This window comes from Haplochromis burtoni, unplaced genomic scaffold (genome assembly GCF_018398535.1).
Source record: "Haplochromis burtoni strain Fernald_Lab_line unplaced genomic scaffold, NCSU_Asbu1 Contig_4, whole genome shotgun sequence".
Taxonomy (NCBI): Eukaryota; Metazoa; Chordata; class Actinopteri; order Cichliformes; family Cichlidae; genus Haplochromis; species Haplochromis burtoni.
Genome location: NW_024582365.1, coordinates 2,262,374 through 2,285,236, shown reverse-complemented (window position 1 = coordinate 2,285,236; position 22,863 = coordinate 2,262,374). Strand labels below are relative to the sequence as shown.

The following is a 22,863-nucleotide window of genomic DNA, read 5'->3' as shown; positions in this document are numbered from 1 at the left end:
AATTGCTTACTTAGTTTGTAAAGGACATGTGCTATCTTTAGAAAGAACAGTCCACTTTAATCCAACCTTTTACTACCTAATAGAATGAGTAGCATGGACAATTATAGGAATAACAGTTCACAGTATTTATCATAATTGTCTATCAAAGCCTTTGTAAAGAGACATTTAATTTTCTCTGTATAGATTTAATTAAGACCTTTATCATTTGACTGACTTTCAAAGCATGCAAATGTTACCAGGTCGATGATTTAAGTTTCTCTACTCTCCTTTCTTGTTTTTTCATCATAGTGATATAGGAAATTTTTTTTATTTTACTTTAGGCCAAGTTTAGTTCATAAAATAAACAACAACAATAAATAATCAAAATCTTTTTCAACTATTATTTCATGTGCAATCCACTGTTTCAGACTTTGTTGTCACAACAGAAATGTAAATAAAGACAAAACGTCTGAGTAAAGATCTTTAATTGAAGCTTTTATGACAGCATTCAAGATGTTCACACACAAAACTTCAACAAGATGCCTGAAGTATTTTTTCTCATCTTGAAAAGAGCTTTCAATACTGCAAAACAAGAAAAAAACATAAGAAGGAAATGTAACTTTAGTTAATTTTTTTACCTTCATATTTTTTAATTTCTATAAAACATAAATGTTTATTTTGATAAAACCTGACTTAAATAACCTTAACCTAAAGAGGAATGCATCATATTATCCATATCATAATATAAAAGATGATATATTATGATATGGGGTATTTTTTAAGTCTTGATCCATTCGCACTATGAAAGAATTGTTATTGACAAGGATTTGCTGTGAGATTCCCCTTTCATTCTAATGGTATTTAAAAAAGAGAAAGACTGGGAGACACAAGAGTGAGGCTGACGTCACAGTCCAAGAGTCACCCGCCGTGTGTTCGGCGTCTCCGAGTAAAGACTTATCTGCAAAGAAGTTTGGACGGACAATGTGGGTGGACAGGGCGTGAAACTGCTATCATCATCAGTTCTGAATGAAAAAAAGAAAACATATCTTCCACAAAAAAGAAGGCTCATTCCAATTCAGCTGCGTTGTTAGGACAACGAAAACCATCCCTCAGATGATTAGTTCCACTTCAAAAGAATTTACTTTCCGCTGTGGAAACGTCCCCCTTTTGTGTCCTTACACAGGGTTTTCTCAGCCCAAAAGAAGAATCGTATGTTTAGTCAGCCTGTTTATTATTCCTTCTGTTCACACTACAATTGTATTAAATAAATAGAGTACTACTAACAAAGGCCTATTAGCCCATAAACATGTCCCGGTACACACAAAAAAGACTAAATCACAGTCTCTGCACAGGAATTAAGATACTCTGGTAAAGGCACAAACTACATTGCAGGAGACATGGTGCCATGTCTTGTCACTGACATCATGAAACATGCATGTTATGTTTCACATATTTTTTGTAAACCATCCATCTCAATTTTGAGAGACACCGCCCCTTGCAAAACAGCACTCGTCGCTGGTGATTTTGTGAAGCAGCAGTCAGCGGTAGAAGTTGTGCACGCGGTTTCAGAAGGATGAATGGGCTTTGCTTTTTCTGTTCGCCTAGACAGACAGGCTCATTGTAGAAGTAATAATGTGTCAATATAAATTCTAATAATACACACTTTAAATCTCAAAACAGGCCAAATTATCTGCAAAAATCTAAGAATTCAACATTTTTACATCTAATGTCTAAACTTACTCCAAACTGGACTAAAATTAAAAATGATGAGTAGTTACTTGAGAGAATTAATTACAGGTAATAAGTGGGCACAGGTTACATTTGCCTTAATGATCATAAATGTGTGGCTGAAGCGGCAAATCAAAGAGTTACAGCTGTTAGCTTCGCTGCTAAGTCTGACTTCCTTGAGATTTTAAGACACTATTTTAATGCTAAAAAGAGTCGGTTCAAGTTCTGTTGCGTGTGCAGATAAACAGATAGCTTGCCCAAGTCAAAATTCCAAACCGCGTGGAGAAAAAACATAGCGACAAAATACCTCAATGTGGATACATGGACTAAAAATAAAAGGTTATTTTGTGACAAGGTCTGAAACTCGAAGCGTTTACATTTGAATTATTATTTTTTAATGTCTGAAATCAAAACCCAAAAGTAGCCTGTAATAACAATATGAGCTTATGGCCTGTACACAACATGCAACTAACAATAAGATTAGCTTGTACTGTTGAATCACTTTCTTTTCTACAAACAGATGTGACACCAGGAAGAAGGAATTGTATTTATTTTTTTGCAGCGATGGATCTTTCAGTTAAACTCAGGTTTGCTTTTTATTTTTCAGGAGCTCTACTTTAAATTCCTGGTTGATTAAAAAACTGTGTCATAATACTTCAGTCATTTCAGTAGCCAGCTAGTGCACTTGTAGTGGATGAGTTTATATTCCAGCAAGAATATTGGCTGGATCTGTGCCTGGTGTGGCTCGAGAGTATCCATCTTCTCATACATGATCAGCAGATGAGCCTGCTCATGACCTACAGTATATTAATATGCTCAGCATAAAGAAGCCTCTTGGCACAAGACGTGCCAGAAGCAGCCCTTTAATGTTGGCAACTGTCAAAGCTTTGATTTCTGACTGATGAGTAAGGTCGGTGCAATAACGGAACGACACTACCAGTCATCTCACCCATTTTCCACAACAAGAAACATATCCTTTAACGTTACAACAGCACCAGCATCACTCGGTTGAAATTATATATCTACAAAACGAGCATCTCATGCCTACAAATGTAGAGCCAGCAAAGAGGAAATAACCAGAGAGGAACTAAAAAGGTGGGCGTTTATCTCTCCTATGATCTTTGGGAAATTAGAACTTCTCATTAACCTGTAGCCTGGGCTTTTTTTTGTAATATTTCAGAGAAGCAAAATAAACTCAAACAATGTTGGCCTACTTATTTAGGAGTTTATTGTTTACACTGGGATAAAATACTATACTATTAACTACCTAACTATATTGTAGGCTAATACAATGGCCTTGAATTTAAATCTACTGGCAGCAAGGATATAATTCAGTGTTTTGATACTAATGTAGATAAAAAAACGCTCAGTATAAAGCAACAGTAGTACCATAAATCTTCATGTAAAAAAAAAACTGAAATGCATGCAGTTTATGAAATATAACTAAAATTTAAAGCAACTCAGTAAAAACTGTTATAAAGTTTGTGGCAAATATGTTAGCTATTGTTTTGTTTAAAAGGCCAGACAGGTGTTAATAGAAAAAAAGGAAAACATAGTAAGAGAATATAGTTCGTTTGAACTATGATCTCAAACGTAATAGAAAAATGAAAGATATTCGATAGCCGAACTGTTGAATGAATTGCAGTGGCGTTCTATAAAAATGTGAAAGAAATATGAAAGAAGTGAATGAATGCATTATTACTATTTCCCCTTTTTGTTTTAAATAAATTAAGATGAGCTGACTTGGAAAAAAAAAGAACTTAACTCAACTGCAACTAATTGCTCGTTTCATCTATCCAATTAAACACAAAATTTTAATCCAAGAAGTTTATTTCTTGTTTTGAGTTCTCATCCTTTTAATAAGGACAAAAATGTTAGTCCTGCATATTAATTCTGCACCACGAAATGAGCCGTTATTTACACCTTTGATTATCATCACTCTCTCTCTGCCCAGGACTGCTCTTGTGCCACTCCTACAATGACTGGGCTTAATTGACAGACGTACCAAAGGATGTGTTGGCAAAGTTAGCCGCTAACCGCTAACATTTTCAATCCATACCCACTCAGGTGTGTATGTGTGAGAGGGTGAGAGGAGGTTGTTAAAATGGTGCTGAAGATCAATAGGATGTTGTTGTTAGTGAGAGACCTTTCATGGGAAACATCAGTAAGGTGGCATCACAAGTTGTCATGTGTGATATTTGTGAAATGTGCCTGGAATGTCTCTTCCTTCAGCTGCCTGAATAAACAGTCAGCAGCTACAGCTCAGCTCCCCTAGATATTCTGTGATAAAACAGCTCGGTTGCATGAGGTAATCTCACCCTCACCCAAATGAGATGGTAATGCCTTCACTCAGGGAATTCAGAAATACACAGCAGTACCTAGATGGAGGCTGCGCACCTCAAATGGGACTAATAATAGAGCCCCTATTCTCTTAACTTGGAATCTATATTATATGCTTCAAGAATGAGATCAACTATATGGGTCAGTGGGATTTCTGTAGGAAAAAAACATAGAAAGGAACAACCAAAAGAAAATATGCACTACTGACAACAGATCTGAGGAATGCAGTAGCTTACAAGAAAATTATTTGGGCAGAGTCACAGCTTAGAACTTTAATTAACAGAGCTGGTTTTAACTGATTGAAAGGGAATACGTGTCCACACTCATGTGCGCGTGAGCCTAATTATTTTCAACTCCTTGATTGTCTACAGGCTCCATAAATAAAAGCACAAGTGACTTGAAATGTTCAAAGCAAATTATTTTAGAAATGGAAATGATCAAAGAGCAGTCTTTCATAAGTTCTGTGATCTCTGAGCTAGAATACACGGAGACTTCAGTCCTCCACGCTGCTGTGGCCTAGGTCCCGTTTAACACACGCATAATGCACACATGCCCACTCATATACGCAGACACACACACACACACACAGACCACCTTCCAGTCTCACAATCTGTCTTTCTTAGCAGACAGTAAAAAAGAAAAAGAAATTATCTTCTTACTTGGGATCCCCAAATTAAACTAAAATGGAAAAAACATAAATTGATATTGTTATATTATACGTATGGATTTACATGCAACATGCAACAACAGTAAAAGCTGTTTTATATTAGAGATCAGTAAAAAAAATATGTGTAGGCAGTCAAGTCAGCCATTTTGCAATAATCTCTTGTTCACATGTTACAATTTATATTATCAACAGCGCATGCTGACTTCTAAGCTGTTTCCACTGTACCTGTTTGGCACATTACCGTAATGTGTTGATGAATACAAAGACATTTACACCATTTTAAAACACAGGCAGAAAAGGGTACTTATACTGCAGCTGCGTGATATGAGTGATGGCTGTATCTTTTTTTCCCTCTCTTCCATTGGTTCCTTGGAATTATTCATGGTCCCTTTTGTGGGATATTTTGAATGAAATTAATGCATATAGCAAAGTTAATGATGTTTTCAAACAGGAAGTGAGTCTAATATATTACACACATAGCTTTACTGATTCATTTGTAGCTGTTTCTTTGGTCTTGAAAGTCAAGAAGCGTACACTTTTAAATACAAATATCATTGTTTCTACAGTAAACAAACTCCCTCTCTTCTTTCTTCTGTTGCACACTCAGCTTTTGTTTGGGTATTACTGACCTGATGCATGTCAAAACGGTGGGGATTTTGTATTTGTTATACTGTAGGCATAGCATTTCCATAAGTATATTTTCCTTTTTGTTGCAGATGATTTTTTCTGAAACATACTTATAGAGATTGCATAATTCCGTCACTTACATAACTGAAAGGAATGCTATGGCATTCACAACAGCAACCAAACAGATAACATAAGGTACTGGAGTTGAGCTGAGGAAAATTGCTAATTACCTCTGCCATATCCTACTTTAATACAGGACCTAAAAAAACAATGTGACACACTCTCCTGTTACATAAGAGATGGAGTTTTGATCCCTCTTCTCTTTCAGATATCTTAAAACTAGGATTATTCCCTGCTGACTGAAATAAATACCATCAGTTCTTCCTTGTTCTTTTTGAAAGTCATCCATGAAAAGGTGAACACGTCACAGGTCTGAGTCAGCAGTGAAGGTGGTATGCCACTGATCGTAAGACAAAAATTAATGCAGCTGTTTTTGATTTAATGTGATGCTGTATGCACGAATCCTCACTCGATGCATATCAAATTACCATATCATAGACTGCACCTAATAGAAGGCCAGGCTTCCTTACTGATGATTATTTTTGCCTTTAAATACATTACTTCATCTCCTCAAAGCTTCACTGGTCACTAATTACTCTCTCGCATGCCCCTGTGCTCTCTTTAGCAAGTGGCTAATAATTTCCATCATTAGGGCTTTAATTTCAAAGGGATATAAATGAAACCTTGGTCCCCTGGGGACATTATATTGTTGATGAGTGTAAATACATATATCATCAACCGGTTACCTTGCATTCCCTCTTGTTGCCTCAATGCCATTACTCTGTTTTTGTCTGTGCCATCCACTTTAGGGTCAACAAATCACATTTGTCCCCTCCATTAATGATACACCCCTAATATAAAATATCATCGCAGTGCAAATCTTGGTCTAAATGTAAGTAAAAAACATCAGGGGAAATTCCAAGGTTGTGTGAAGACCCCCTATTCCCCGTCACCTTATATCCATCATTGTAGATTTAGGCCCTGGGGTGAACTCGTAAGGCTGAAGGTTAACAGCGAGATTGCCATGCATCCTCCCTTACAGCGTTCTAAAATGTGCTCCCACTACTGTTACAAACACTAAATATCGGCACACAGTCACGTCCAGTACATAGAAATGTAACCACCACATACCAGTGAGTGCAAGCGCGAGTGCGTCAACACCTCCATGTTCGGCAAATGGATGGACTTCAATAGGGATATGATCAGAAACAGAATCCTTCCTTCAGATGTAGAGTTCACAGGCTTGATCATGCAGCTGCCTTGCAATGCATACTGCAACAGATAAAATTAAACACTGACGATTACTCACCACTTTGAAACACCCTGGACCGTGATCAATGTAATTTCTTTTTTAAGTTCAACCTCAAACAGCAGAGATTTGAGAAATCGTACAAAAAGTCTGTATCTCGCAACAGAACTGAACTGTTTCTAATGAAAGGTGACAGTTTTGAGAGACAGCAAAGACAACAGCCATTTAGGATCTCTTTGCATTGTTTTTGTAAAATCTAAGGCAATGTGCTCTTTAGGAGTCCAAATCAAAGCGATTTTCTAATAATGCTTCAAATGCATTCTGTAAAACGTGAATCATTATGCAGAAGCTCTAAGATGTATGTCAAAGATCATATACTGTTCAGAAAGACAGATGAAGATAAAGGCATCAATTTCTGGTCCAAGTGCAGATTGAAGCATATTGATGTGACTCTTCGCATACATGAAAGCTACCAGCTGCCCTTGCCAGCAAGTGGAGGACATTAAGGCTCAGACTGGTTGATCTGTGATGACAAGGGTCTGGAGGAGGGATTAGAAGCAAGGGGACCAAAGTTATGGTCATTCCCTTAAAAGGATGGCAGTGCATCTCATAGGCCTGGAGCTTGCAGGAGTTGAAAGATCTTCAAAGGTCGGCTCACCCAACACAACCTACTCTAACTCGCCCAAAATAAAATAAATAAATAAATAAAAACCTTGAAAGCATGAATTTTGAGAGATGTGGACTTCTAAAATATTATTTATTTTCCTTTTGCATTGCAACAGGCCACAACAAGTGCTGCAGGCCACATCTGGAAAAAAAAAACTTTTGCTTTTAGGTTGTTTTTTATTCTCCATGTGAAATGATCATTGTCAGTCATATGATTACCTCCTGAGCTTCCCAGCTTACCCAGAGACCATGAAATCTCAAAAACTGGCTCATCAAAAACTGTCAAAATCTCAGTTATGTAAGGCATAGATAATAAATGAAAAAGGAAAAAGGGGCATCTTTTAAGAACCAACCACAGGGGTAAATTGCAATGCATCAAAAGACAAATATGCAGCAAATATAAGGATAGACGGGACCTTTCTCTCTATGCTGCTATATATTGGCTATTAAGTGATGCTCTATTTAGTGACACTAATTATTCGTAAATTCTCTAACAACAGTCAGAAAGCTGAGTATTTCAGGGACTTGGGATTAAGCTGACAGTACAGCAGCCATAGGGAAGAGTGACACGAGCCTAGTTTAATAAGACCTGGTACAAGCTGGACTACACAGGGGGTTGGCACCACTGAAATCAGAAAACTACAGTGCAGATGAAGATGAGAGAGAAAACTAAAGGATCAGTTTGGTTAAATCATAAGAGCATAGCACTGGGATTCAGCATTGCTATTCACCATTTCATGGCTCGTAACCACACAAAACATGTGCATGTAAGTGCGATGATTGCAATATCGACCATAAGAGCACAGTTTCTGAGTGTTTTATGAGCTTCTTAATTGTCCACCTGCACATGCTTAGACATGAAACAGATTGCCTTACAAATGTTCTCAGATAGAAACAAGTGACCCATAAATTTCACTCTTCTATTCGGTCTTTTTTAATAGTTGTACAGTATATTGTCCAGTAATTTACTTCAGAGTTAAAATTTGTTCATTTTTTTTAACTGTCCTTATTATACAGTGTTGACATCACCCCTCTGTGGCAACCATTCTTTAGCTGGAAAGGGCAAGCAAAAGAAAATAAAGCAGCAGTCAGTGCAGCTGCATTCATTTTTCCATGTGGTGTTGCAATTTTCCATGGAGTGGCAGTGTAAAGAAAAAGCAGATATGTGAGTCAAGTTCCATGCATGTCAGGGGGGAATCTAGCAGAGGATACCTACTTACCATCAGACCACTCTGGCAGAGATTAGGGTGCCATCACGAAGAAGTCATGGAAGGTGAAGATGGGCAGGAGCTGCAGGGATAGATATAGATGAGGCAGAGGAACAAGAGGATCTGGGAAAAAAATTAAAAATGGGAAGGGTCACAGAGGGGTGGATGAAAAGAAACCAAGATGGGAAGCAAAAGAACCACTGGCTTGACCTAGGAAGGAGGGGGGGAGGAGCCAGAGATCCAATTAAAAACACATTTGGTCAGTCAGAATGAACATTGACACAGATTCTCCTGCCTCTTCAGACCAAGCTCAGTCCCTAAGCCGCACCCAGAAAAGTACGCCAGCTACACAGTGTAAGTTGTGCTAGATGCCATATGTGGTTATGATAATGCATAAAACCAAAGACCACGTTACACAGTTGGCGCTCAACCTAAGTATGGCACAACAGCAGCCCAGGGGGTAAGATAGTAATTTACCAGATCCCAGGATGAAATAGATTTATTTACATTAAAATGATGTATACCCTGTATACCTTGTCCAAAATGGCGCCTATGCTTGTTGCTAGGCAGAGAGTACAAAAGTAAAGATGGCGGCAGACAAGTGGCAAACTGAGAAGTGGAGGTCTAATCAGTTGTGATTACTTGGGGGAAGGGTGTGGCAAGGTTCAGACCATAGCATGGTCAGAATATATGAAGAAAGGGTTACGTGCTGGAGGCTGAGAATATCAGTGTTTAGCTTGTTACCTTTTGACTCCTAACACTACAGAAGAACTATTTTGCTTATACAAACACAGAGGCTTCTTTGAGCTCAAAATTATTTTTGATCACCTCTATTATGCTTTCTGTGGAGAGATGTATTATTTTTAGAAACAGAGCAGAAAAGGGCAGAATGCGACAGTTTGGGGTTCAGTAGAAGAAGAATGAGTTACAGAATATCTCAAGATTTTTTTAAAGATAACTGTAGTACATAAAGCATTTGATGAAAGGTATTGATATTGTTGCATTTCAGGACAAAGTGGCCTCATAATTTCAGTCATCTCATCATTAAAGCATACTGATCAAAGCACACTAGGTTGGCTTAAATTTGCTCAAAAAGGAAACACTTCACAATATAAATATTTTACAATATCAGCCACTTGAAATCTTCATGTTAGGCCATATCACAGTACTTACCACACAGAACTTCAACCCTATGAATGTTATTGTTATCAACCTAAACAGTACTGATGCAGCGGCACCAATTCGCTAAAGTCAACAATGAAATCATTAACACAGGTTAAAACTGTTTTTTCTCTTATTGAAATAGAAATAAAACATGTTGACGCTTCTCACAAAGTCTCACACTGAAAAGTTAAAAACAAAAATTAGCTGCGGTCAGATTCAAGAGGGATTTGTAAAGTGCATCATCAAAAATATCTGACTCTCCCAAAAGATCTATTCCCATGAGCATCATGAGCAACGAACACTAGAACCAGAATGCATAAACAAGTGCATCACAGATTGCAAGTATCACCATCTCGATAACAATTACATTGTGGAAATACATGAAGAATGTGTGTTTTAGTCAAAAAAGATGAGAAGATTAAAGAAGATGTTTTTTGGATTTTTTTTCCACAGTTTTATAAGCGTAGAAGTAAACTTATGTCGCTTGAAATTGTTTTACAAATAACGTAAAAATAAAAGCAAATGTAACTAAAATTGCAAACTCTTATGTAACATCACAGAATGTGTATAAAGTAACATGTGTAAGGGGTGCATAATCAGATGTAGTTTCAGCCTATTTTTCCCATATATATTCTATGATCAGAGCAAACTCACCTATAAGTAAAATTATTTCACTGCAATAAAGAACAATATATATATCAAAGCCTGTCAGATCAACATAATAAAACATTCCAAGGAAACATAAAATTGGTGCACATGAGACCTGATTACACAAACTGGTATATGAAGTTAGATGGCACTAGTCATTGACGTGTTTAATGGTAGAATATGCTGACATCCATACAGGTGCAATGAATAACATTTTCTAATAGTAGTAGAGTGGAATTTCTTTTTCTTTTACTTTATTTGTGATTATTGCCACCTTCACAATGACCAAGCACTATACTTTCCTGAGCAGGACAAGGACATACAGTATTTGCTATACCATACATACTTGTGTACATAGTCTTTAGCTACAGAACATACCTGAACCTGATCACTTAATTTCCAGTTACTTTTTCTTTTGGTATTGTTAGAGAGGGGGTGTTGCTTCTTGGACAGGAAACAGGAAGTGTTATCTCAGAATAGACTGGATAGCAACAATAGTTCACTAAAAATGAGCTATTGTCTGCACCAGGATTAGTAGCAAAACGGACTAAAAGCTCTGTACAGACAAATACAGGCTTCAAACTGAAATCCCAATACCACGTTTTTTATTTTAAAGAGAGTTTTAATTGAAGGGTTGTATTTGAAGGAACAAAAAACAAATAAATGTGATCATATGTTTCTCCCAAAATGTGCTATAGGCGAAGTAAAACATTTAACTATTAATAATATGTGCATCCATAAAGAGCAATCAAGTGAATCATTTTGAGCTTTTTTTCCCCACAAAAACCAAACAAACAAAAAAAGTTATACCAATACCCAAATCAAACAGAACGGCACATATGTCTAGCAAAACAGTTTAGAATGTAAAAAGTGTCAAAATTCTTAGAATGTAAATATCTTTAAAGTATGTTTAACTTATAATCTGGGTCTTTTCTTTTTTATCTTTACAGCTTGTTCACCTTCAAAATAAAACGCTCCATGGTGTATATGTGCGTCTAAATAAGACACAGAAATAATATAAGGAGATAAAATTTATAAACTGATTTAAACATGAAGAAAAATCAGATTTGATATCACTAAATGAAAACACGCGCGAAACCTCGCAACAAAAACACATCTCCAGCCTCTCCAAAAAAAAACAACAACAACAAAAAAAAATCATTGCGCAGTTAAGAAAATTAAATTCGTTGAGTAGACTGCAATTTCCTTTTTGTATTGAGAAGAGTTTATCTTACCACGTTACAGTTACCTTTGATTTTACCTCAATCAAATCACTTCCACATCTAGTCTAGAATATAGACTCTGCATGTATGTACATATAGATTATGCAGACTCATCGGTAGGTCTGGCTTGCACAAGAATGCAAACTTGCAAATATGGCGAATAGCACTGGATGTGTTTTAAGGGGAAGAACAAGGTTTGGCATCATGCATTGATTGGGTTTAACCACACACACTCCTGATCAAAGAGAATATAGACACTTTAATAAAATATAGGATAATTAATTATACAGTGAGCTTATGTACAGTTGAACTGTATGCTAATTAAACGTTTGAATAGTAACACGACCACTGGTTTATACTCACACTCTTACTCTGCACAGAAATGTGAAATATACATATAATACACAGTGTGTAATAAAAATAATAAAAAAAAGGCAAAAAGTGAAACATAATCAAGGGCAGGAAAAAAACTAGTGAGCCTTGTATTTTAATTACAGCTCATGCTCCAGGCCCGTCACGCAGGGTTGTTAAACCTCAACATTTAACTTGAGGGGGGCGAAAAAAAATTAGATATTTATTTTATCTTGCAACGTACATAAGTCATGAATAATATTTCTATTCATCCAGACATACATTAGACTAGTTTACATTCAAGAAAGACCCCTACAGTCAGGGCTACATTCAGCAAGACACTTCCTTTTACTTAAAAGATTCAAAGTTCAGAATAGACTAATCAACACGCAGATTTCCATTAAATCCTTAGTCATTTTTTCCCCACTTAAAGATAGATATCTTCAATACTTATGCAACACAACGAAAACTAGAAATACACATAACGGTTCCTATAATCCACTTTTGGGAGATGTATGGGCTTTAAACCAAACCCAACCGAACAGACCTCACGACAACAAATAAAGCTTGCCACATTTCCATTGAATACTCAATAGGATAACTGAGGACGTCACGCAAAATATGTAATACAACATTTACGAAAGTACAGAGAACAACAGCTGTAGGTTTGAGCTACCACATGAAAAAATAGGCCCAACATATTAAGCCGCCTGTGTGTGTCCCAACAACACCTCAGAGAGACGGGATGTTATTGCATTGCTTTGGTGGGAAAGAGTCCACGCCGCTGTGGCATGTGTACCATCCATTAACAATACTTTTCTGAAAGGAAGAAGCAGGGGAGAAAGTCCTTGAGCTCTGGGCAAAAGCGTGACCTGTCTGGCTGCAGGGGTACTGGGAGGACTGAGGCCTGTAGCTGCCTCTCTGTAACAACAAAGGGTCCAAGAGGGGCTGTGACCTGTGTGTTGAGTAGTCCAAACTGCTGTCAAATGTGTGATGGAAACGTGACCTCGGGGTCGGCTCGTCTCGACTCTCTGGGGACAAGGGGACATCTTGAGATGAGGTGGGTGGATGAGTGGGGCTGATCTGGGTTCCATCCGAGACTCGGCTTGACCTGCCCTCCGCAATGTGACCCCCACCACCAGGACGCGCGTCGCCGTCTTTGGCGACTTGGGTCTTGTTGCAGTGGAGTTTCATATGTTTTCGCAGGGAGCTTGGGTGGGTGTAACACTTGTCGCAGCCCCTGACCTTGCACATGTAGGGTTTATCACTGGAGTGCACATGTGAATGCTTCTTTCTGTCGCTGCTGTTCGCAAACCTCCGGTTGCAGCCCTCGAACTCACATTTAAAAGGTTTTTCACCTAAACGTGCAAAGAGAAAAGTGACGGCGAGTTACGAAAAGGTTTGCAGGTCTCCGCATGTTCTGCCTGACCATGTAAACTAATGTTTATGTGGGCTGGGTCAGTGGGTGGGCCATGTCATATGAAATGGGAATCTAAAAGTTTGTTTTTTTTTAAAAAGTGCACAGCCATGTTTCGCCCAACACTGTGAAATTACTTTTAATCACTCGCTCAGCAAAACACAGAGTCGCCCATAGGCATCGATTAGAATTCTTTAAGAATGTGACACTTAAAAGGTAAATTGCTAACAATTTACAAATAATAGTTGCTGAAACTTTGGTGCGGTGCTAATTGCAACAAATGAGGCAGTGTATCTGCAGACTAAATCAAAAAGGCTCCAGGGCCTAGTTAAACATGCATTAGATTAACCTGCGACCGCAGTTGATTTGTTTAAATTCAGTTACCATGCTTAGAGTGAATTATGGCCATCAGGATACTAATTGTTCTTCTAGCACAAAGCTGCCTATAGCTGCTAGCCCTCGTCCTCCTGCCGGACTGAAGGGAAAAAAAGAAAAGAAAAGAGTCTGAATCGTAATCCTTGCGTGTGCATATTTATCTAAATTTAAAAACAGAATTAAAAAGAAAAAGCTAATATCTCAATATATATTTTTTACATAAATTGATAAGCTGAACAGAGTGTGCAGTTGTGTAATAGCTTAAATGCCATTAAGCCTCTCTGTTCTGCCTCTGTCTCTTTGCTTTCATTAGTAAAATAATTTACAGCACAAGAAAAAGGGCTGCTTAATAAACGCCTTTCGGTCCAGCTTCTCTTATTTCTAAAGAGGCTATTCAGTACAATTTGGCTGTATTTCATTGTAATTAAATCTTGTTCCGCAAATTTTGAAATATTTTATATACAACACAAGCAGAAATATTATATATATATATATATATTTGATTCTGTGCTTATGTTAGTTGTGCAGAAAAAAGGGCAAAAGTTAGTCTGTAGAGTGACGTGAGTTTTCTTTTTATAAAAGGTTCACATTGCCTCAAGTAAGATGTCTATTAGCGTCAACAGGGCATAAGGAAATCATTCAAATATAACTCATTTTGTTTACACTGAATGAGGTCATCTCTGTACTTACCAACTACTGCTACATCACAGTGTGATGTGCTCTGTTAGTGTTCCTGAGTACAGGAGATGAGTCCCTGGGAGGCAGAGGCAGCGTAACGGCTACGTCACGACTCTCCGGTGTCCCGGGATTTATTTAATAATTTCACTGAATGAAGTGGGAGAGGCACCCAAACCACTAGGCCTGCTGCCTATACTACACATAGTTTGCAAATGTCTTACTACTTCTCTGTCAGGCAGTAACGGAGAAGGCGACAAGTGTCACAAAAAGCTTTGCGTAACATTTCAATAACACTTTACATTGTGCTGTGCAGATATAATAATAATAATAATAATAATAATAATAATAATAATAATAATAATAATAATAATAATAATAATAATAATAATAAATGTTTTTAAGAAAAAAAACTGAATATTGAAAACATAAAAAATATGTTCACATTGGTAAAAAATGAAAACTACTAAAACATTATTAATATTATTATTATTATCATTATCACTATTTGTGTTGTTGTCTTATCATTAACTGACCTGTGTGAGTCCTCTTGTGGATCTTTAGATTTTCTGATCTTGCAAAAACTTTCTCACAGCCGTGAAATGGGCAGGGAAATGGCTTTTCCCCTGTGTGGACTCTGACGTGGTTCACCAGCTTGTATTTGGCTTTGAAAGGCTTCCTGTCTCTCACACAATTGTCCCAGTGACACACATATTCAGAGTGCTCAGGTCCTCCGACATGCTCCACTGTCACATGGGTGACAAGTTCATACATGGTCCCGAAGGCTCTGGAGCAAGGCAGCTTTCCAGCCCCCTCTTGGCCGTCACTCCACTTGCACACCAGCTCATGCTTTACTGTTTGTTTTGAGCACCTGAGGAAAGCGTCTCCTCCTCCACGCTGAATTGCCATGTTCAGGGGTTTGTACAGACCCAGGAACTGAGTGACAAGTTGCTGGCTGTTTCCCTTGGGGCTGATAGTTTGGCCGTAAGGGTGAGTCCGGGTGAGGAGGTCGCCAGGCAGACCCAGCATCATCTGGCTGCCGAGATCTCGAGATGCGTCGGAGGACGCATGGGCCTGCTCCTGATAACTTGTGAAAAAAGTATGGTTTCTGTTGTCTCTGTAGCCATGAAAGTCACGATAGCGTCCAATCCCTCCATGTTGGTTAGGTCTTGATGCCAGTTGATCAGTGACGGGTGGCATGCCGGCTCCAGAAAGATTGGCTCCAATGATAATGCCCCTAGGACTGTGCTCTAACCGGTGACTGGGGTATCCAGAGTCTGAAAAATTGGGAACCGAATGGTCAACATATGCACTGGACCTCGTCTCTGGGTAGTCTCGCAAATTGTGCGAGGGGCAGAGTTTTAAGGAACTGCCAGTGGGGTGTCCCATGTGCTCTCCTGCCAAAGGTGGCAGCACCACGCTGGGTTCAGTATTGCTCTCCCCGGGGTTGACGCAAGAGAGAGGGCAGCCACTAAACCTCGAAAGGCTTGTCATGTTTTGTTGTGAGTTTGGCTATGAGTTTGCAAAATCAACCAATTCAGCACTCAGGATGCACCTAGAAATTCTGTTTCCATTTTCCTTGTTGTATATCATCTGCATGTGAAATTCTTGGCCGTGAACTTCGCAGAAGTAGGAACCAGACTCAATTTCGTTAAAGTTGGTGTGAGTCCCATGCCGTTCACTTTGCCCTCTTGATTTGTGGCAATAACCGTGGTAGTAAAAATGCTTCGAAACAGGCCATGGTGCAATATAAAAGCACAGCAGGCCAACCTGCTTTTAAAAAGGGAGCTTTGGGATTGGTTGGAATGCGCTGTGATTGACAGGCGCTGGGTTTGTTTTAAAAGGGACACGCAGGCGTTCACTGCACGACTCCGTTTTCAAATATCGCAGAGAAAATGCTTTGAAATGTGCCGCGATACTCCCAAATATTGCAGCCTCTTTAACTTCAGGCGACGTCTTATAATTCCCCTTCTCTAAATCTCTGCGTAGGAAAAACGCACAGGTTAATGCATAATACTAATCTTCTAGTAGAAATCGAGTGATTAAAAACCGACGTGAGCAAAAACACAACACAATCAGTCTCCAGCCTTCATGCCTTTTATTTCAGCAAATGTCCTGCTCCTGCCTGGCAAGTATAATAGAGAGACTGGTCCTTGCGTGTCCAGGCCAATTATTGTCAAGACTTTCATTTTGAGTAGAGCACCTCGTTTGAAAATAGTCAGAGTTACAGAATATTATTCCTCACAAATGCAGCAGTTGTTTGATTCAAACAAACAAACAAACAAACAAAAACATAATTGCTTCGGCACTCATTAACCTATATGTTTAGATCCACATAATAGTAATAGAAGGCTACTGTTCTCTCTCCGGGGTAAGATCATTGTGGTACATTTTTATTTTAGAGTACATTTCCGTACGGACGCAGTAATCTATTGGGCTCGTGTAGTATGGAAAATACAACTTTGATAAAGCAACAAGTAGTCCTACGAGGCACGATAATCGTCTTGTTGGAAATAAAAGTTGTTTCAAACATACATTTCTAGTAGTGTCACTGGGGAGTACAGCAGAACAAGATGTACTATTTTATCCATGTGCTTATTGTAAATCACGCCTGTATATAACGCTGTTCTTATTAAGCCTAAATAAATTAATAATTTTCAAAAGTTCATCACGCACCGTCGTGCAGGCTGGCACAAATGTGAAAATGGTTACGTAAAATGCAGATTATGAAACGTGACGAACAGCAGTGGATAGGCTCCACTGTTCCTAGGAAACTCAGATAAACTTTCTTACTTTGGGGTGCTGTGAGGACAGCGAGCTTCAAGCTCCCCACGCTGCTGAACTGCAACACATATTTCTGCACGTTTTCGAGCTTTGACGTGGCTCTGGTTCGATAAACACGCAGCTTTTTGGGGGGGGTTTTCCACCCTAACCACTTTAGCCTGATTCTTTTATCTGTTACTTTTATTTCAATCAACACAACTCGGCGTAAGATCCGAACTGCAGCTTACAGGTTTAAGGTGAAAACCCCTCTTATTTCCAAAGACTTGAGCTGGTGGTATAATCAACGTGCAAAAAAAAAAAAAAAAAACTTTCTGACGTCACCTGCAGTGGGTCCTACGCAGAGACAAAGCAAGGGGCCCACTTGACATTAAGTGCTGGAAAATAGTAGACATTCCCAGAACTGGCCTAATTCCGTGAGGATTGTAATGGACGCTCATGTTTATCAACCTTTAACCTGATGCATTTCCGAAAAAAATCGAGGTTTAAAGGCCAATAAACTGAAAGTTTCCAATCTTATATTCAGATGGCATAAACGCCTGAGAGACCTCAAATAACCCCTGTTCCTCATTTACAGGAAACAAAGGAAAACTGTTTAGAGTAGCTGCACTTTAAGGACTTAAATTCATATGCTGATTTTGAGGCTGTTCAGGTATACCCTTTCAGCAAGTTAAGTTTGAGACAAAGGCTTACACATATCTAACAATTAATAGGCCTTTTTAATATTTGCCCCATTTTTGTGCTATAGCAAGGAAATGTGAGCTCTTCAGTTAGTTAGTGTACCTGCTTTAAATATTACATAAATTTAACAATTTTTTAATTTCATGAGATAAATATTGTGAGAGGTTACCTTCAAACAATAAATCATAAAATTGGAAGCAATGGCAACGACAGTAAACAGTGTTTATTTGGTTAGGGGTTTGCAATGTTGCTTTACGCACATGCAATGTTATTATGACAAACAACTAATTTGAAAATTGCACGTCAATGTACAAAACTTCAGGTCAAATATCTACTTTGTAAGAAATGTAAGCATTTTGACATCTGAAATCTCCTCCAGCCCTGCAGCCTTATAAGTCTGGTTTATGCTGGCTGTTTGACAAGGCAGATGAAATTCTGGTGACTGCTGCATGTGAAATATCACTTGCAACAATCAAAACATTCATGTCAGGGCATAGTTTTTACAGCCACAAGGTCCATGTCGCTCCAAGTCGCTCTTAGTCAATATGAATCAAATATATTATAAAGGCGCAATGCAGAGAAAAAATGGAAGACAAGTCAAATGCCAGTTTAAATTCAAGGCTTACTGAATACGAAGCAATGTTATAGACTGGACTGAAAATTCAGCAAGTTCAGTTAATTTAACCTTGGATGGTGATGAGAAGAAGTCTATTTTTTTTTATTAAATAAGACCCTTTTTGGGGAAAACTATTTGCACACAAAAGGGAAAAACAAGCACCACCACACACACACACACACATAAACACACACATATTAAAATGTAATGTAGCCTGTTGTAGGCTATATTATAATAATATGGCTGCTTTTCTATAATAATCTAGTCACTATCCGTATACAAATCACTAGCGTTACACATGGTGAATGCTGTAATGTAACACAAGATATAAATAATAATAATAATAATAAAAAACTTCAAATGGAAACCAAAAACAAAATGATTTCAAGTATCCATATTCATTTGTGATTGTGTGAGCTGTGTTTGTGTTTTCTTGTAGTAATAAGAACGTGTGTATGTGGGTTTGTGTGGCTGTTTAAACAACTGCATGCATTAGTGTGGAGTGCGCTGAAATATTATAATTGATGAGGGATGGCAGTGCACAGTCTTGCCATGACTTTATGAAATTTAGATGAATTAACAGGTTTGGGATGAGTCCATTTGGAGACAGATGCTCGAGCAAATCACAGCAAGAAGTCATTTAGCCCTCTCCATCAGCCATATGAAGGCAAACTCCATGTGCTGTAGTCAGTCAAGGCCCAACTGACCATATAATCTATGAAACACATACAACGATCTGCACAGTTATTATTGTATTACATACAGTTATGAGCCTGTAATGAAATAAATGACGAAAATATGGAACTGCGGAAACATTTCGCCACTGAAAAACATGAGAATTGAAAAAAACTAAACACATGCATAGCACAAAAACATGCCTAGTATCAATGTAATACAGGCACTGTGAAATTCTATATTACAAGACAGTTAAATTACCGTTTGTATTGTAAAGCAATATGATGAGAAAATCCTTCCCATTATCAGCTGCTACATGTGCAGGAAAAACTAAAACAGCATTTGTTGCAGCTCCATGTGTTTTGAAAACACAAAGCATAATGTAAATTTTTGCTTTGTGAAAGCACTATGCATTCTGAAAATAAGTGGATGCACATGTTATGAAGACAAATAGCAGAACTGGAACAAATAAGAGAACCTCTATTATTCTCAGACTCTATTAAATTTACTGGATGTTCGAGTGAATGCGAACCTGAGCCACTGTAGTGTTTTAAGCTCCGTCGAATATAAGAGAAGTGGGAAAAGTGATAGAGAATGCACCCTTATTCAACACACAAAGCACCACAATTCATTTTCTTAATAAATCAAGCAACAGACATGACACATTTAAACCACAGCAAAATGTGGAAGTTCAATCTTCACATTGTCTATTTATCCAAAACAGTGAATCACAGAATCATCCATGTAATTGTGCCTCTGGGATACATTGATCACTTTACTTTACATTTTAAAATGTAAATACTGAAAACAGGATCACATACAGTGGCATTCGGTTGCAGCTTTTCCATTTTAGGAGAGATTAAGGTTATACTTCTGTCTGGTCACTACTGAGTTAATTTCAAGTCCACAAACTTGTCTATAGCAGTAGCGGCCTAAGCCGGCCAAACATAGTGTGGGCCACAGGCCAGACATCATGGACTAAAAAAAATCACTCAACTTTGCTACACGCACATACACAGAGAGAGAAAAAAGACTGGGCTGTGATATGTCTACTGGTTTATATAAGAATAGAATTACCATGCATCTAGGTCATTTACGAAATTACACAATGGAAAAATCCTTTATAATTACTGACTCTAACACATCTAGTTAGAATAAACATATAAATGTGAGATGTTTACCATTTAGGGTGATGGTTATGTTCTGCTCTTTTCCAGCAGCAGTGGGCCTACTGTCACAGAGGTATGCACACTAAAATATTCTGATATTTTTTAGGTAACGCGCATGCTCAGTTGGAAGAAGATTATGTTATAACCAATAGGCTATTCCAACGCCCAGTGAGGTAATCCCAGGAAAGATAACTAAATAAGCAAATTATAAATACCGCAGTCCTGCAGAAGAGCCTTCAATAAATTGGCACGTTTCATTACGGATACTTAAAAAGGGGGGGGGGGGGGGGAAGATGTCATGTGTCTAGCTACAGAATGAATAAAAACACACACACCCAAATACAAAGTAATGATATATATGCATATTCCTCTAAGAATTTAATGCAATTGGCAATTAAAAAGAACATATAAAAATATTAAATTAAATATACAAATCAGTATGATTGTAAAATGGATTTGCAGCTTTACCTACATTAAATTAAATAGATACGTCCAAACGTGAGAGGAAAACGCCACTCAGCGCAGAGCTCGATGTTAAATATTTTGGGGTAAAAAAAAGCTGGTGTGCATGAGACAAACTATACGCAAAACCGCAGTCACGTTAGTTTTGGAAAGTTTATTTCCCCACTATTTGAAAGTTCCCACATTTTCTATTGTTCAATAATAATTAAAATAATAATAATAATAATGTTAACGTTCCCGGGAAATGCTCCCCTTCCTGGCAAGAAGTCGTGGATAAAATACAGAACAAAACAGAAATTTTAAAATAAAAAAATAAATAAAAATGCTACCTAATACTCTTGTAATCCTGACTCTCTTTATGTTTGTTTTGATGAGAGCATGAATAATTAGTAAATGAGTGTTTGATGTCCCCAGTTGTCAAATTCCACATTCGTGCAGTGAATTGAATAAAAAATATTCAACAAATGCCAGGATACAAGAAGAGATCAGCGGTAGTTTTAAATTTAACTCTCAAGCAACAGTTGCTTTACATTAGGCCTGGCTGATGACAGCTCCCCCCCTTTTTCTCAGCAAGAGCTCGGTGCCTACGCTGCTGCTCTGTGGCTCACAAACATTTGTGACTCATCTTAACCATGTCACTTAATTATTTCATAGCGGTAATATGGCTTGCGAATACACGGCACATAACCTTAAGTGGTGTATGGAGCATTCACGTTTCAACGAGCCAATAAAATATGGAGGGAGTTTAGGAAAACTTAACAGGCTGCTTGTCGCTTGCGAAAGTTCACAAAGGTCGCAATAAATCCCGATGAGGTTTTTTTTCTCTGTGTGTATGTGTTCGTCTTACACTGTGTGTGTGTGTGTGTGTGTGTGTGTGTGTGTGTGTGTGTGTGTGTGTGTGTGTGTGTGTGTGTACGCGCTTACTGTGTTGCAGTATGAGAAGACGAGTGTGTGAGAATGAAGGGGGGAGTAAACTGTGAGAGGCTATCCCTTCGTCGTGAGAGAGAGAGAGAAAGGGAGAAAGATGAAGAAAAGTAGAGAGAGGGAGGGAGAGAGGCTGAGCGAGAGAGAGGGAGAGGGAAAGGGAGAGAGAGCGGCTTATGGAGGAAAACGATGAAGTGAATCTCATTTTTCCCTCTCCCCCCTTCAAAATAAGTTATTGAGTTATGTTGTCGAGTCGTTATGTACAAAAGCGCAATTGTTACATTAGTATGCGAGCTGGTTAGAAAAGAAAAAACAGAGGTTTGCGGGTTCTTGCAACAACTGAATCAACATATGAGTAACAGGCCTAAACACTAAGCAGCCGAGGTTCACTTCAACAAAACTAAATCCCGTGTAACCTCCACGGGCTAAATAAAGTGTAGAGTTTAGCACTTCCACAGCATGCAGTTCACACAGGCCTCTTCTTCTCTCTCTAGCACAGAAAGACGACGGATAAGTAGGAAAACTCACCTTTTCAATCTATAACTCTTTCTCGACGAAATGTTCTGGGAGTGAATGCGGTAGGATGAGGGCGAGAACAGAATGAAGGACTGATTTGATTTTTTTCTCTCTTTTTTCTCTCGCTTTTTTTTTTTTTTTTTAGCCCAGATCCCCTAAAATAAAGAATGTGAGCTCCTTCCTGGGACAGATTGAGGGGGAAAGGATGTGAAAGGCTTGGAGTTAAAAAGCGCCGCTTGAAGCACTCAGCGCGTCTCTGAACTTGATCAGATTTTATGTGTCCTGCAGCGAGTCAGCGGCAGCCCTGTGAAACTTGCTCAATGGCACGAATTTTTTGGCTGAGCGAAAAAATCTCAGGATATTACAATTACTGCCATCTTTCTTTCTGTCTTTTATTCCTCCGTCTTACACCCTATAGAGCTTTTGCAAAAAAAAAAAAAAAAAATACCCCCTCCCCTTTCAAGCGGCTTCAAGAAAGCCACATTTTGGAACTGCGCCAAGTACATTCAAGTTTTCAGTTAATAAGAGCCAAACTGGTCACATGAAAGAGAAAAAATAAAGGATAATGATAGATAGATAGATAGATAGATAGATAGATAGATAGATAGATAGATAGATAGATAGATAGATAGATAGATAGATAGATAGATAGATAGATAGAT

At 38.2% G+C, this 22,863-nt stretch overlaps 1 protein-coding gene and 1 long non-coding RNA gene across 4 annotated transcripts in view; both read right to left on the bottom strand.

Moving 5' to 3' along the window:
* Positions 1-590: 590 nt before the first annotated feature.
* The window catches only part of LOC102313296, an 80,887-nt gene continuing 58,614 nt past the window's right edge, over positions 591-22,863 (bottom strand). For 2 of the 3 annotated variants that reach the window (XR_006054422.1, XR_001336377.2), the window contains 2 exons: positions 8,537-8,647; positions 591-6,673 (listed from right to left, as the gene is read on the bottom strand). This is a non-coding gene — a long non-coding RNA (uncharacterized LOC102313296). Of the gene's footprint in view, positions 6,674-8,536; positions 8,648-22,213; positions 22,759-22,863 lie in introns of those variants that run through there. The other variant, XR_001336380.2, reaches the window with a different exon arrangement.
* zic6 (zic family member 6) lies at positions 11,804-21,631 on the bottom strand. The gene is made up of 2 exons (XM_005913220.3): positions 14,914-21,631; positions 11,804-13,268 (listed from the first exon to the last, which is right to left on the bottom strand). Exons 1-2 carry the CDS (start codon positions 15,869-15,871, stop codon positions 12,643-12,645), a joined length of 1,584 nt encoding a protein of 527 aa, XP_005913282.1. The 5' UTR covers positions 15,872-21,631; the 3' UTR covers positions 11,804-12,642.

Excerpts from the sequence above, each read along its gene's own strand:
- zic6 (XM_005913220.3), bottom strand. The coding sequence starts at position 15,871 with ATGACAAGCCTTTCGAGGTTTAGTGGCTGCCCTCTCTCTTGCGTCAAC. Across the intron at positions 13,269-14,913 it reads CCACAAGAGGACTCACACAG|GTGAAAAACCTTTTAAATGT; the intron begins GTCAGTTAATGA and ends TTGCACGTTTAG.